This window comes from Ixodes scapularis, unplaced genomic scaffold (genome assembly GCF_016920785.2).
Source record: "Ixodes scapularis isolate PalLabHiFi unplaced genomic scaffold, ASM1692078v2 PGA_scaffold2__306_contigs__length_199485367, whole genome shotgun sequence".
In the NCBI taxonomy this organism is placed as follows: domain Eukaryota; kingdom Metazoa; phylum Arthropoda; class Arachnida; order Ixodida; family Ixodidae; genus Ixodes; species Ixodes scapularis.
Genome location: NW_024609857.1, coordinates 198,525,584 through 198,542,020, shown reverse-complemented (window position 1 = coordinate 198,542,020; position 16,437 = coordinate 198,525,584). Strand labels below are relative to the sequence as shown.

The following is a 16,437-nucleotide window of genomic DNA, read 5'->3' as shown; positions in this document are numbered from 1 at the left end:
TTTTGCCAGGAAACTTTTGGTATGAACAGGAAAATTTTATTTACCGGGAAAAATCGGGGAATTGTCAGGGATATTGTCAATAAGCGAGCCCAGTCGGGGAAAATGAGCTGGGCCATCGAGTGCCCTGAGCAAACACTTGGACTTGGGGACAGAAAAATTGGCAATAAATTCTGCTTAGAGCGGAGCGCTGGCTCTGCTCACCCGATGTAGAGTGTGCTACCCAATGGGAATAGCCGACAAATCCAGTTCAAGCCTTGGATCTAGGGTGGGACACTAGGCTAGATCCAGTTAGAGCTACTAGATTTAGTAACAAATGGGCAAGCTGCAGACCCCAAGCCTTAAAGGGACCATGAAATGATTTTAAAATCGAGTTTCATCCACCGCACGTCGTAAAAGGTGTGAAAAGAAACACAAAAACACAAAAATAGGGAGCCCAAAAAAATTATTTGCTATAGAACTTTTAAAAGAAAACTGGACTCTTTTGCGCCTTCCTTCCTTCGCCTGTTCACTACGATGCATACGCAGAATCGGTGCACGTCAGCCGAATCCACATCGCCTATTGGGTAAGAGCCTACCTCACCAGCACCGCGATCGTAAACAATAAATAGCCGGCGAATGTTTCCTAAAAGTTTTGTTAAATAATATTCAGATCCACATTTTGTAGCATAATTAGAGATGTGTGGCGAAAATTGCCAAATTTGATAATGCTGAGAGCCAAGCGCCATCTATCGTGTGGTAAACGAAGCAACTACTGCGCGTGCGCAGTAGGGCAGGGCCGCCAGTTACTTGGGTGACGGCGACCGACGAACATTTCTTTCTTTGTTTTCCTTCCTCTCAAAACTCTGACTGACTGAACGTTTATTTTTCTACGTGTTCTTCCCGCGCGTGCCGACTTCAAGCAGCAAGAAAACAGTACTTAAAACAGACCACGACGAACAAGAACGCTGGATTCACCGACTCCGACGAAGCGTATAGGCCTAGCAGGCATTCCGACTCGGCGCTGCGTTGCTTCGTCGCAAGACCGTCTGCCTACGACCGGCTGGCGTGCTAAATGGAATATGCCCGCGCGACCCTTGTGGACCCTTCCCGCATTATAGTTTGATCACTGACCTCAATTCTAGATTAAGAGGTGAGGAGGTCAATCTCTTCCCCTTGTTTTCCGAGGCAGTGTTGACGAACACTCGTCGAAAAGGGACTCTCGTCGATTCTATCTTCTTGTTTTGTGTGATATAGAGCTGAAATAAACGCCGTATGGATTGCCTTCGTAACACGGTATGTACACTTTGTTATTGGTATGCCATTTTTATTCTGACAGACTGCACGTCACTGTCGACCCCGGTCCAACCTTTCTTTGCCGAGTGTCGCGTCAGTATCGAGTTGCAATCGTAAAAGAACGGTCCCGAAACGCTTACCAACAGCGCGAATACAAGACTTCCATCAAGCGCGCGCGTCCGCTCCGAGTGTAAGCAGGTATTTACGTGGCTCTTGCTGACACTCGTAGTTCAAACGTATCTTTTTTAACGTCGGCTCGCTCCTGCATCTCCGAGGCCGCGAAGAACGCCATCTACGTCGCTTTGCAAACGACTGACACGGGCCGGCCCTTCTGCCAACAATGACGGGGTGGTGACAAGACTCGCTGCACTTCCCAACAGGCATACCGGCGTATGGGACTAGTCCCATGCTGTCGCTGTAGCGCAACATATCTCGTTGAATTTCGCTCAGCTGCGATGCGGCGATGAGAGGCGCCGATTCAGGAAATACGTCGGTGACATCAGCGCAGTAAAACCTACCGGCGCACCCCAACTCGTTGCCGCTAACACTCCCATTCTCCTACTGCCGAGAGAACTTCCGGTTCCGGAAACGGTCTACGTCACGGCTTCTTTTGCGGTCAGTTGGAGAGAATGAAAAAGTCGATATTTCAATAATTTTTTGTGTAAAAGTTAATAAACCGAGACGAAAACGGATGCCTGTTCGGCATTCAGTGAACATTGACGGTTTAATGTAAAAGTTATCTGGAAAAAGTAAAAAGGTCATTTCATGGTCCCTTTAAGTGAAAGTATCCGAAACTGTGCATCTGGTGGCCATGCTGCCATTCGGTTATGAAAGTGTGTGGTTGAGATTTTTGTTTTCATTGCGTTTCCGGAAGTGGCCTCTCCACTGACGGCGGCAAGAAAGTGCTCGTTTAGTCCGGACTGGACGAGTCCGAATATTTCGGAATTTGCAAGTTGGATTAAGCCTGTGCAAAATGATCCTCACAGTTCTCAGTGCTCATTGCCTTATGTTGTAATAGTCTTATACATTTAACCGCCTTTACAGTGGTCGGGGAATTTCACTTAAAAATGTCGGAGAAAAGCTGGAAAAATCGGGGAATTTCAAAATAATAATTTGCTAGACACTATGAAATTTGATGCCTCGTTTCTGGAATGTTCCCATAGGCTAGGAGCGTTCCGACCTAATAGAAACGGGCCTATCATCGCAAAATTTACATCATTCAAGCTAAAACAAGACGTTTTGTTCGGCGCTTCCAAATTAAAGAGTGCCACCTACTTGCTCAGCCAAGATTTTCCGTTGAATACCAGAAATGAAGGCAAAATCTTTAGGAATTTGCCAGAACCCAAAACGCCAAGTTTCAGCTTCGGTATAATCGCTTAAACATAGGTGACCGAATGTTTTACGTCAATCCAGTCACACTTTCTGTAAAAAGTACCGTAATCACCCATTTAAAGAAATCTAGACTGAACAATGCAGCAATGATTGATATTGCCACGCTCGTCAGCGAGCGACCGCGCGCGTGGCCGAGTGGTTACCGTGCTTGACTGTCGTGCAAAAAGTCTGGGTTCGATTCCAGTCAGTGGAATGCTCTTTTATTTGTTCTTTCATTGCTTTCTCGTGAGTTCGAGAACATTCTCGTCAGATCGAGTTCTGAATGTTCCAGTCGCCGAACAATCTAGGCCGATTGTTCCAGAACCCAACGCGCGTACATAAGGGACTCCGCGTGCTGATCTGCAGTCAGTTTTCGCCCAGCGTTCGACTCTTCTGCTACGCCGATTTCGACGCCCGCGACGCTCCGTTATTATCTTTTGTACCCTTTTGTTTTTTGGCACAAGTTCGCCACATTAAACGTTTATTTCTTTCTGTTTATTTATTGTTTATTGGACACCACCCGTGACAATATAGTGGCTTTGAACCTCAATTGTATCAGGACCAAGATTGATGATTTTGCCGCTCTCATCTCGGTCACTAATCCAAGCATTGTCATTGGAACAGAATCTTGGCTCGAGGCTTCTATCTCCGATCTGGAAGTTTTCCCGCCGCCCTTCACTGTTTATCATAAGGATCAGTGGGGTTTCTGCTGATTCATGACAGATTAAAAAGTTCCTTGGTAGAAATCAACGGCTTATCGTGCGAATCCGTTTGGTGTCGAGTCTCGCTTGCTAACGGTAATAATCTTACTGTGGGTTCATTCTATAGATCGCCACCAAGCAACACAAACACAAAAAAAGGAAGAAAACAATTGCGTAAGCGCTCTGTCTTTGTATTTGCTTCAAAGTGAGACGGTGTTTCTGGAAGGTTGGCTCTGATTGTGGCGATTGAACCCGATGTGGTTTGCGCAATGTGTATATATAAGTGGCAATGGTGTTAATAAAAACCAGTCGAAAGTGAAGCGCCTGTCCTGTCGCCCGTGTTTCTTTATTATCCCCGTTTGTTCTCGTTTTTAACCTTTTATTCAGTAATGACCCAACTAGCCCAAACCCAAGTTTTAATGAAACATATTTCTTCTGCACTGGGCTCCTTCCTTTTTCATCGTGTGCACCAAGATTCTGCCATCAAGTGCATCAATCTAATCGCCCTTTCAACGTGCCAGTCCCGAACCATTTCTTTTTGCCTGAAGAGGAAGCTTGTGCCAAGAGAAGTTCAAGGCCTTTTCGGAGTCGTGGAACCATCCTGGGGGCACACTAGACAGCTGTGCAAGATCCTGAAATCAGAATATTGGAGAAAGTAAGACTGTATTTGGCCTGGTTCCGTATCATCGTACAGGGAGGACAGGAGGACTACCATGCCAAGCGCCGTTTTGAAGACTACAAAAGATTGGCGTCGCAAACAACGGAGTTCATCTGGCAACTGATGCGAATGCAGCTTCCGCCAAAAAGAAGAGCGCTGCCATTTGCATGGACTGCGTTACCGTCTTGGGGGGAGTCGCGCTTCCAGAGGAGATCGAGGCTGTCCTGAACAAAGGACCAAAGTACAGCTTCGAACCGTCAGCATCTCGATTAGAACTGCTGGCCATGGTGCGAAGAGTAGCGAACAGCGCTGGGGAACAGAGCAGGGAGCGTGCTATTGGTGATGGTGTGGACTGCCTGAAAGAATCCGTGAGTCGACGCCCTAAGGCAAAACCACCTTTTAAGAAGGTTGTAGATTTTTCCAAGCTCAACGAACTCGCGCTTGTGCAGGCCGATAAGGAAGGGGGATTTGTTGTAATGTCGAAGGGCCAGTTCCAGGAAAAAGCATTGGTAGCAATAGATAAGAACTTCAAAGAAGTTAAGTTTCGACAGAAGTCTCAAAAATCTGCGGCTATTGAGTTGCTAAAAGGTCTGAACCTAGACATTTTAAGGAAAGCTGTAGACAAAGCAGAAAGTGGAATTTTTTCAATATTTTTCGCGGGAAAAACTCAGAAGGCTGAGTGTCCTTTCCGAGCAGTGTTGTACACGTTCCTCAAAAAGAGGAACGGAAGCTCGTTCCTGTTGATTTTTGGAACGCGTTCCTGTTACAAGTTCCATCTGCGAGAAAGGAACTCGTTCCCGTTACAATTTAGAAAAATGGAATCTATCGTTACATATACGTTACATTTGTATTTTGCTAATTACCATATTTAATTAGATCAAACGGAGTTTTTTTTTATGTATCCCATCAAATGGCAACATACGAATTTGAATGCCATGATGATGGAAGGACACCAGGAGAAAATAAACAAGTGGAAGCAAGGTTTCATTTGTTGATATATTAACTTTTAAAAAGTCTCAGCGTTTTGCCATATACATGTTTGAGGTGGGCTATGCAGACGAGCCAAGTGTATGCTGTTACCCACATTGTACCAGCACTTTATAACAACCTCGCATGTTTCAATTTAACAAAATTCTTCTTCGAACTTAACAACAGTTGCTTCTGGATGTTGCTGTCTGCGGTACGAACAAGTCAAAAAGAGGGTAGGACTTTTGAATTTGGTAGGTCGGTTTTGAAAACTACCAGTTCTCCTTCGTGAAGGTTACATTCGTTGTTCAGTTTGAAAGTTAAAAAAAAAAAAGAAAAAGCTCTTTATTCTTTTTTTGCACCTGGCTGATGTTTGGGATACAAGGGTGTGTTCGATGTCTGGTAACCTGTTCTTTTGGTCTAACTGTAGGTCTTTTTGTAGAAGTTCAGTGATGGCTGTAGTTGGCCTTAGATTTCCAAGTGTATGAGGATTCGTGCAAGCAAAGGAAGTACAGCGGAGTTTGACACGTCTGTTTTTCTGTCGTTTCCTTCGACAAAATTTTTTAAATTTCTGTACCGCAGTCTTGGGCACTGAAAAGAGAATCAATGTCCACTATTTCTCCTGCAGCCGACTGTTAGCGAGCGAGGACCCCCCAAAATAAACCCTAAGTAACAAAAAAGTTAGAGAACCTGCTCTTCATAAATATATTGTTTTATAATTTTTTTAGAATTCACCTCTTAGAAATAAAATAAAGATTACCCCACTCGGAGAAGAAAAAGGAACGCCGTTCCTCCTTCCGTTCCCGTAAAAATTTAAGGAGTTCCCGTTCCTGTTCCACCGATGCAAGATGGAACGGTGGCGTTCCTTCGTTCCTCCGTAAAGGAAAGTGTTCCGGGAACGCTGTTCTTTGGAACGACATTTCGTACAACACCGTTTTCGAGCCATTGTGTCAGAAAAGAACACTTGGCAGGTTCAATTCAGTCGGTTTTTACAGTGCCATTTGGACACTCTTGCACTAAATGACCCTTTCTTGGTGCAAAGCCCACTAGAAATAGTCCATGAACTTAGAGAAGGTTTTCAGAATGCTGTCACTGCAATATCTGTGGATGTTGAGGACTTGTATTATTCCGTTCCTCACGATGGACTTGTCAAGGCTGTTCAAGATAAGATCAGCGAGTCTGGAGAAATTAAATTTCAAAGTTCCCCCAGCGTTAGCAGCGATCATTTTTTGGAGCTGCTAGTCTTTTATCTTCAGTCGACTGCCTCGGTTTTGACGAGCAATATTTTGTACAAAAGTCTGGTGTGTGCATTAAGTCGACAGTTGCCCCTGTTATGTGTAACATTTTTTAACATCACTGGACTGGCAAATTCAGATAGGCTTGCAGATTTTCACGTTTTAAAGGCATATAGATACGCGGATGACTATTTTTTAATTTTAGATACAGACTCAGGTTTGGAGAAAATGGTTGAGAAGATTGTCGAACTGTTTAGGGAGGTGTCAGGCAGACTTAATTCTACCTGCGAATAACTGCATTCAGTTTTTAGACATTTTGATCTTTTTTTCTGAAGAACATGTCTGTTGGCAGTATTGTCCGTGCACTAAGAAAAGCCTGGTTTTGTTTGAAAGTGCTCACTCTTAACTGGTAAAGAGGGGTAGAGCCTTGACATGTCTAAGTGCAGCTCTGGAAAAAAGGTGCAATCACCAGATGAAAATCAGTTCTGAACGACAATCAAAGAGGTTAAGAGGCGCGGGGTACCCCCCTAACCTAATCTCTAGTAGTTGTGAGAGCCTTCTTCAAAAGCTAAAAAGAAGTAAAAAAGGCAGCAAGGCAAGTAAAAAAAGGAAACAAGTGCAAGTCATTTCGTACATGCATACCGTGTCTCATAATCTAAAAAAAGGTGGCTGGTAGATACGTCATTAACGTGGTTTTTTCGGCACCATGTAAACTTGCCAAGTTATGTCTGATGTTGAAAGGCAGAAAAAAGCGCCGTGCTCCAAGAAACACGCGGTGCAATACACTGCATGTGTCACCGATGTGGTGTGCGAGATTCCGTTTAGTTGTGGCAGAGTCTGCATTGGGCAGACTGGGCGCTGCTTCTATGATATAGAGCACGAGAACATAATTTGTGTGTGCGCAACAACGTGGGGGGCCATTTCGCTGACCATTGCAGGCGATGTGGGTGTAAACCTGACCTGACTGGCACAAAGGTTTTAAGAAAGGCAAAGGAAAAAGCGGAAAGAGAGATTATGGAGGCATTCTACATAAAAGTAAGAAAACAATTGTGTCAGCGCTCCGTCTTTGTATTTGCTTCAGAGTGAGATGGTGTTTCTGGAAGGTTGGCTCTGATTGTGGCGATTGAATCCGATGTGGTTTGGGCAATGTGTATATATATAGGTGACAATGGTGAAAAACCAGTCGAGAGTTAAGTGCCTGTATTGTCGTCTGTGTTTTTTTATTGTCCCCGTTTGTTCGCGCTTTTTTACCTTTTCTATTTTTTCTTTGTATAATGTATAATGCTTTATCTGTGGTAGAAGCAGGTTTTTTCCTTATCGGTAATGATTTTAATTTACCGGATATTCTGTGGACAGAACTCAAACTGTCTATTTCTAACTATACTAGTGTATACTTGGCATACTCGGCATTTTTTAATCTTGCCAATGACTATGACCTTTATCAGTTTGTTACAGAGCCTGCGCGGATCGGTTCCAGCTGTTCAGGTGTTCTCGACCTTGTGTTCAGTAATCGTGCTTTGGCGGTTTCCGCTCTTGCTGTTTTCCTGGGAATCGGTAACCATAAGGCTGTTGTTGCAAATTTGTCTAGTTCATTTGATCACAGTGCTCCCTTACGTCCTAAAAAAGTGTACTTATTTGGCAGGGGTGATTATGCCGGTTTGTCTTGTAGACTTGAAGGATTTTACTTGAAGTATAAGGAAATGAGCGTGACAGATGACATTAACTTACTGTGGAACGTATTTAGGAATAGAATAAAGAATGGTTGATATTTTCGTTTTATCAAATATTATCACCTCGAAGCGTCGTCAGGATAAACCATGGATTAAATCCGAGTTACGGAAACTTGTTAATAAAAATACACGTGCACTAACTCAATACTGAGCTCGTAATGACTCTGCATCATACAATAAACTAAAGGAGATAGGTGTCGCCCTTAAACATGCAATCACTTTGTCCCGGGCAAACTACTTTTCAGCACTAAATGTGAAACTCGGGGGAAATCCGAAGGAATTCTGGAAGTTTATTCGCTCTAATACAAAAAGATATCGTTAGAATTCCCTTCCTATTGGTCGAGGGTAGCCTTCTAGAGGTTTACTCTTTGAAGGCTACCAGTTTCAATGATTACTTCGAGTCTATTTTCTTGGATATCGTGACGGGGAATTATTGCAACTCCGAAGAAGTACGGTACCTGTTTCTACCAATTTTATGTCTGAAATCTATTTTGACACACAAGGTGTTTTCTACCTTTTAAAGAAAATAAGACAAGGCTCAGCACTTGGCTCCAATGGAATTCCTAACGGTGTCCTGAAGTCTTGTAATGAAGTTATTTCGAGTTACTTGGTAATTTTGTTTACGGTATCGTTGAAATGTGGCTTCTTGCCTCTGGACTGGAAATCAGTCTGCAAATGTTGTCCCCATCCACAAATCCAGCCCAAAAAATCTGGTACAAAACTACAGGCTCATCTCACTGACAAGTGTGTGCTGCAAAACTAGAGAGCACATTTTTATTTATTTATTTATAAATACTCCAGACTCATGTTAGAGTCCAAGCAGGAGTGTGCATCACAATATAAACATGATATACAACACCGAGAAGACATCAATACCAGCTGCAAGACTTAACAACAAAGTAAACTTGAAGGAAAAAATCAACAACAAAAACATTACAAAACAATCACATGAGCACAACTTCCAAATTTGAAATAAATTCTTCGACACTGGCACTTTCTACTATATTTTTTGGCAGCTGGTTCCATGGGGTTATTGTCCTGGGAAAGAATGAAAATTTAAACGTATCATTATGCGCACGAAACTCCCGAATCATTTTGCCATTGTTAAAACGAGTATTTGCGCGCAATACTCGGGTTACGTAAAGGCACTGTTTTAGGTGATTTAAATCGTATATCAAGTACAAAAGTTTTAACCTCTTTTCTAAGCGGCGGGTTTGAAGCGTTTCAAGTCCAAGAAGACTGATCATTTCATTCACGCTCTCCGTTCTTTTATACCGGTTGCAAATAAATCTGGCTGCAGTCCTCTGCACTCCTTCAAGTTTAGATATGTTTTTCCTAGTGTGGGGGTCCCATAAACATGAAGCATACTCTAGACAAGGTCTTGCCAATCTTTTGTAGGCTGCAAGCTCCACCTGCCTCGGGGCTCCTGAGAGCTTACGTCGAGGGCCCATAGGGCTCTAAGTGCACTGGAGCAAACATTATCAGTGTGTTCGTTCCAACTCAAGCCTTCTGTAATTGTAACACCTAAGTATTTAACTGACAATAATTCTTTAATTACTTCCCCTCCCATGACCGACGTATGAATACTTAAGACTGATTTTTTATTACATACTCGTAAGATAGAACACTTATTAACATTTAGAACCACTCCCCAGTTTTCACACCAAATATTTTTTAGATTGTCGTTGAGCCTAGTTTGATCGGCTTCTGATTTTATTGTGGGGTATAAAACGCAGTCATCAGCGAAAAGTTTAACTTTAATTTCAGGGTCAAGAGTGCCGACAATACCATCTGGACCACTTGCTTTTTTAACATCAAGGTTAACTAGCAAATTAAATAGGCCTTCTTGAGATACGTTCAAATCCGTCATTGATGAAGCGAAACCTTCAGGCTGAAGAATATGATTGGTCCCTTTTTTTGTAAAAACTGACTGGAAGTATTTATTAAATTCATCGGCAATAGCTTTAGCAACCGTGACCTGTGAGCCTTCAATAGTTAAAGACATAAGATTAAACTTGCTTCCAGACAGAAACCTCCAGAATTTAGATGGCGCATCCCTCGGAAAATTACTGAGTGTTACAAAAAAAAGTCATCTTTAGCTTTTTTAATTGTACCCTTAAGACTGCTTAGTAGATTAATTTTCATTTCCGGGCGCCGAGGTGATCTTCGCATCCGTTTTAACTTGCGCTTGATATGAATTATTTCTCTGGTAATCCTTGGATTATTTCTCTTTTTCTTTATCTTATTTGGAACGAACCTCGTTATGCAATCAAAACACAATTTTTTAAACTTTCCCCGGAACATTTAAATCCTCATGTACAGTGAAATCATCCAAATGCATTTCTAAGTAATCTAAAACACTCACGTCATCTGCCCTATTGAACAACAATGGATGTTCTATTCTGATCAGTTCTCTTCGAAATGGAAAATGTGGCAAACACAAGTTTGTGGTCGGATGGGCCGTTGGTGACATCTGGTCTGGTACAATTAATTGCAGAGCTAACAAAAGGTAAATCAAGAGCTTGATGAAGCGCCGACTCTGGTAGGGGTATCAACGTTTTGTGCCAAGTCAGATGAGAAGGCAGTGTTCATGAGGAGTTCGGAATGCTTTACATTACTACCCGTGGCACTCGTATTCAACCAGTCAATATGCGGTAGATTGAAGTCGCCTGCCAAGATAAATTTTACTTGGCCAACCCGAAAGCTTTGCAAGTATAATCATACAAATCCTCAAAAAACACTAGATTTGCATTTGACGGTCGATATACCACACCAATTACAATCGCGTTACCATAAAAATATATTTTACGGAACACACTTCCGTGATTAGAGATGCCTGGTAGTAGAATTACTCTTATAGACTGACGCGCTGTTTACAAACAAGCCGGCGTTCGCCCACACCAGGTGTAGGCACTGCGCATGCGCAGAAACCGAATTCGCGTGAAGGGAAGCGTCTACGCATGCTCCGTGCCGTCGACAGCGCCACCACAGCTGCGTGACATCAGGGCCGCGTGTTGGTCTGTATCTACTTTAATTACTATAGCGACTCCACCTCCGCGGGATTGTCGATCACACCTGAGTATTCTGTATGAGGGTGGAATAATTTCACTGTCCAACACATTTGCAAGTAATCATGTTTCAGTCAGTAACATAACGTGTGGGTCAAGATCAATAAGGAGAGTTTCAAAATCAGTCACTTTATTTACATTACTTTGAGCATTAGAAGAAAGTAAACATAGTTGCTGGAGCGGTGTGCTTGTCATGCCGGTATCACATTAGTTCTCTTCCCTTTGGTCCCGCTTTTATCTCTAAAAAAAAGTAGGTATAGCCGTGTCATTTATCCCGACCCCGCCATCCCTCTCACGACTACCGTATTTACTCCAATATAAGTCAACCTTTTTTCTTCGGAAACATTGTCAAAAATTAAGGGTCGACCTATAATCGTGACCAAAGAATTTTGACATACATTCGCGACCAAATCTTGCGGCCCTACGGGGGCATGGAACTATCGAATCACCGAGCCGGCGTTGCCGTAGAGCCGCGCCGCTTCTTGTTTCAAAAAGCTTTTGGTACATGAAAACAATCGAAACAGCAGCAACCGTGACTGTTCACTTTGATTCCCAGCTTTTGTTCAAAGATTTCTGTTAAAACAGCTCCCCTGACTGAATTGGTTGTTCCTGTTTCATTTTCGCTGACGCCGTAAACAATCAAGTTCTTACGTCGACTGTGGTTTTCTAGAACATCAATTGTTTCCTTTAGAGATGCAATTTCCTCGTGAAGCTCAGTAACCGAATGCTCACAATTTTCTATCCCCTGAGCTGTTTTGTTCGAATGACTCTGTTTTCCCTTCGATCGATGCCAATCTTCTGTTTGTATTGGATATGTGAGAGTCTAACTTGTTTTGGATAGCCTTTAGGTCTATGGTGTTTGCCTTCTGATTTTCAAGAATCGCTACCAGTTGCTCAGCTATCTCCGGCCCGGGGTTCATTTCCACATCCCCGCCCAGGAGAAGAACAATAAAGCAGAATGAGTCAAAACAACTCGCAATAGAATTGCATAATGTGCCCTGGGCAAGGCAGCACAACCAAACACATAAAATCGCTTTTCAATTCCCAACCAGCTTGCGTCTTATTAACCTGTATCAAAAAGACAAACAAGTATAGCCGTGGCCACATGGTTCGGCTGCTGCCTCGTCCACTGGCGAAAAACGCTTGAGGGGCCGTGGCCGTTGGTCCAGTTACCAATGCTGCCCAATGAATTCTGTGCAAGACCGGAAAATGCACATGGCCACGGTCGAAAGTTCCGTTGCGATGCAGTCTTAGCGTCGTTGAGGGTTATCACTGGCAATTGCGCTCGTGACTTGCAGCAGCAGATATCGCTTGCGCTGGTGACATCTTCGTAGGTGACTGGGTCAACACCAGCAGCAAGAACCTGTATCAAAAAGACGAACAAGCTTAGCCGTGGCCGCATGGTTCTGCTGCTGCCTTGCCCACTTACACTAACCTAATGAAACACCCTAGTCTTACGAATTATTATAGCCCGCCTCAAGACGGTTTTTGTACAGAAATTTCTTGCACTACGCAGTTGCTGGAGTTCTATCACAACATTTCACAATCGTTCGATAAGGGCCGACAAGTTGACTGTATCTTTCTGGACTTCAAAAAGGCTTTCGACATGGTTCCTCAGGCTCTTCTTATCAACAAGCTTCACAAACTAAACATAGATTTGGGAATTTTCAACTCTATTGGTGATTACCTAAATTCAAGAAAACAGTCTGTGTTAATTAATGGTTTAGTCCCCTTTCATAGAAATAACATTGAATTCTCACAGGGGTCAGTACTTGGCCATCTCCTTTTTTAAATATATATCAAATAGTTGAAGGCGTCTCTTCACATATTCGATATGCAGACGGTTGCATTCTGTACACTGATGTGACCTGTGATGCTCAAGTATTCACTCTTTAAAGTGATTTAGATGAAATTGATGACTGGTGTATCAAATGACGCATGCCTCTAAATGTGTCTAAATGTATTAGCGTTAGATTCACTCGAAAAACTAACTTTATTCCTTCATCAGTTCATTGTCACGATTGTGGGTGCAGGCCCTTGTTCAACACGTGCGCGATTCTAGCCAGACACAAGGATAAGACAGTCAGGGAAATAATAGAAGCAGATTCGATGAAACAGTGTGGAGCACAGTGTGTCAGCGTTGCCTCCATTCACCTGTTAGACAAAGAGATGACGTTTTTGCGAGCGACGGTGAGGCCCGGGAATGGCTGAGGTGAAGCGGTTGGAGTGTATACATGTTCCCCGCTTTTTTCAAAAATAAACAGTTGAAGTAGCACTGTGTGTTGTCTAGTCTCCCTTTTGTCCTCGTCTTAAGCGCCATCATGACGTCAGATTCCCAGTACCAACTAAACAATCTGCATTGATTCTAAAGGTGTAACCTTTTCACTTGGCACCTTTTTCTGCATGATTTGCTTTGGTGCGTTGTTACTGGATAATGCCAACGCTGTGAAACAACACTGGGACGCTTGAGACACGACACACCCCGCGTTTGGAAGCCGTTTGTGACAACGGCCCGTCGTGCTTAGTCGGACACTCGCCGGTCGTTTGGGACGTTCTGTTCAAAACTGGGGCTGAAACTCAAAGTTTGCTTTCCTTCCTCTCAACTTTGACAAATCAAGAGATGGTGAAAACTGCAGTCCTAGAAAAAGGGGGGACAGAGCATTGTCGCTCATGCCTTTCACGTGTGTACAAGACCGCTACTGTGGACTGAGAACGAGTAAATTTTGGAACACTCACGTAGAGAAGCCAGTGTGTATGAAGGAGAGTGTTCTTGCTGGCGCCTCCGGAATTGGGCAGTCACCGAGGGCCCTGCATGGTGCAGAGTGCTGCCGGCTGAATGTGCGCAAGCTGGTGGAGCACGTGCAGCTGGTGCTCTCGGACGGAGGTCCGGGGGCGGACGTGCTGGAAGCCCAGTATGCACGCCTGCTGCTGCAGCTGCTCGGCTGTTCCGGGTGGCAGACGGCACTCCCCCAGAAGCTCTATGGCAGTAAGTGACATTCTCCCGGGGTCGAGGCTTGGGTTCGATTCACCTCGAGCGTGACGTGCATCTCGACACGTTGCACACGAAAGGCACCCAATTGCCTCTCGTGTCCAACGTACTGCATGCCGTACTGCACATTATGCATGTTGTACTGCATGTTGTGCTCACCCTCAACTTTAAAGTGGTTTTTGTAGCAGTTTATCGATAACGGTATTTGTTTTTATTCTGGTGCATAATTTCGAAGCTATTCACATTAGTTTACACTCGGGTTTCAACTTGCATTTATATTTGGAGTTTACAGACTTCACAAAGCTACCAACAAAGGTGCATTGAAGAAGTTGATTGCACAAACTGCAGCACTTCCAAGAAAGGGGCACAGACATGCGGCTATACACAACATATGACTGAACTCCAACTCAAAAAGTTTGAGTCGAATATTTGCCCCTTGTCCTTCCAGGAATGACAAAGCATTATTTGGCTAAAGGCAAATCGTGCTTTGTTTTAGAGCGCAGCTCTTAGGTGCCCGTTTCCGGCTTGAGCGGCGTCGCCGTCGGCGTAACTGCGCGGTTCATTATGGGTAAATTTTCCTGCTATATTTAGCGAAAAATTTCCCCTGCTAAATTTAGCGGAAAAATTTCCCCGCTAAATCTAGCGGAAAAAGTCTCCCCACTCAACCTAACGGAGAACTTTCCCCGCTAAATCTAGCGGAAAAATTTTTGCTAGCAGAAAAATTTTCCCGCTAAATTTAGCGGGGAAATTTTTCTGCTAGATTTAGTGGGGAAACTTTCCGCTAGATTTAGCGGGGAAATTTTTCCGCTAAATTTAGCAGGGAAAATTTTCCGCTAAATTTAGCGGGGAAATTTACCCATAATGGACTGCGCGGTTACGCTGACACCGTCGGCGGAAATTCGGTGTCGGCATTGGCGGAATTTATCGGAAAAATTTCCTCGCTAAATCTAGCGGAAAAAGTCTCCCCACTCAATCTAACGGAAAACTTTCCCCGCTAAATCTAGCGGAAAAATTTTTGCTAGCAGAAAAATTTTCCCGCTAAATTTAGCGGGGAAATTTTTCTGCTAGATTTAGTGGGGAAACCTTTTCCGCTAGATTTAGCGGGGAACTTTTTCCGCTAAATTTAGAAGGGGAAAATTTTCCGCTAAATTTAGCGGGGAAATTTACCCATAATGGACTGCGCGGTTACCCCGACACCGTCGGCGGAAATTCGGTGTCGGCATTGGCGGAATTTATCGGAAAAATTTCCCCGCTAAATCTAGCGGAAAAATTTCCCTGCTAAATCTAGCGGAAAAAGTTTCTCCACTCAATCTAGCGGAAAACTTTCCCCGCTAAATCTGGCGGAAAAATTTTTGCTATCAGAAAAATTTTTCCGCTAAATTTAGCGGGGAAATTTTTCTGCTAGATTTAGCGGAGAAACGTTTGCCGCTAGATTTAGCGGGGAAATTTTTCTGCTAAATTTAGCAGGGGAAATTCACCCATAATGGACTGCGCGGTTACGCCGACACTGTCGGCGGAAATTCGGTGTCGGCATTGGCGGAATTTAGCGGAAATATTTCCCCGCTAAATCTAGCGGAAAAAGTTTCCCCGCTCAATCTAGCGGAAAACTTTCCCCGCTAAATCTAGCGGAAAAATTTTTGCTATCAGAAAAATTTTCCCGCTAAATTTAGCGGGGAAATTTTTCTGCTAGATTTAGCGGAGAAACGTTTTCTGCTAGATTAAGCGGGGAAATTTTTCTGCTAAATTTTGCGGGGAAAATTTTCCTCTAAATTTAGCGGGGAAATTTACCCATAATGGACTGCGCGGCTACGCCGACACTGACGGCGAAAATTCGGTGTTGGTGTTGGCGGAATTTAGCGGAAAAATTTTCCCGCTAGATATAGCGGAAAAGTTTTCTCCACTAAATTTAGCGGAAAATTTTCCCCTAAATGGGAGGAGGGGAGGAGGGGCATAGCCTCCTCTCCGTACCATCCCCTCCTCCTCCTCAAGAGCTGCATTCTAATTCGGCGTTACAGAGAATTGTAAACGGCTTTTATTTTTTTTAGATACACCCCTACATAGATAAAAGTTTAAACGCCCTAATTTTTTGCCAAAAATTGAGGGAGCTTTTTGATGCACTATTTTTTTTGTTGTGAAATTGCCACTTATATGCAGTTACAGTTTGCTACAATTTGAATACCACTTGTATGACTGTGAGGCTGAAGTACGGCAGTTAATGGCAGTATGCAGTGGCCTCTTTAAATCGAAAACCAGATCTCCAAGATAAATCTTAATCCTTTCCGGCCCATGCTTGCCCGACGTGTGTGAAAACGCAGAACCACGAGTTTCATTGAGGCGTTTTTGCAGTAGCGCCCCCTCATGTCACAGCTGTTCCGAGAGAAGCAGAGAGGAAACCTCCACAGCCTCGGAATGGAAACCGACATTCCATTCTGGCGTGGATTTCAAGT

At 43.6% G+C, this 16,437-nt stretch overlaps 1 protein-coding gene across 1 annotated transcript in view; it reads left to right on the top strand.

Annotated features, from left to right (window-relative positions):
* LOC8039133 (serine-protein kinase ATM) overlaps positions 1-16,437 on the top strand; it is a 397,758-nt gene that overhangs the window by 38,779 nt on the left and 342,542 nt on the right. Inside the window, exon 4 of the mRNA XM_040208992.3 lies at positions 13,823-13,987. Within this exon, the coding sequence (XP_040064926.2) occupies positions 13,823-13,987 (165 nt within the window). The remainder of the gene's footprint in view (positions 1-13,822; positions 13,988-16,437) is intronic.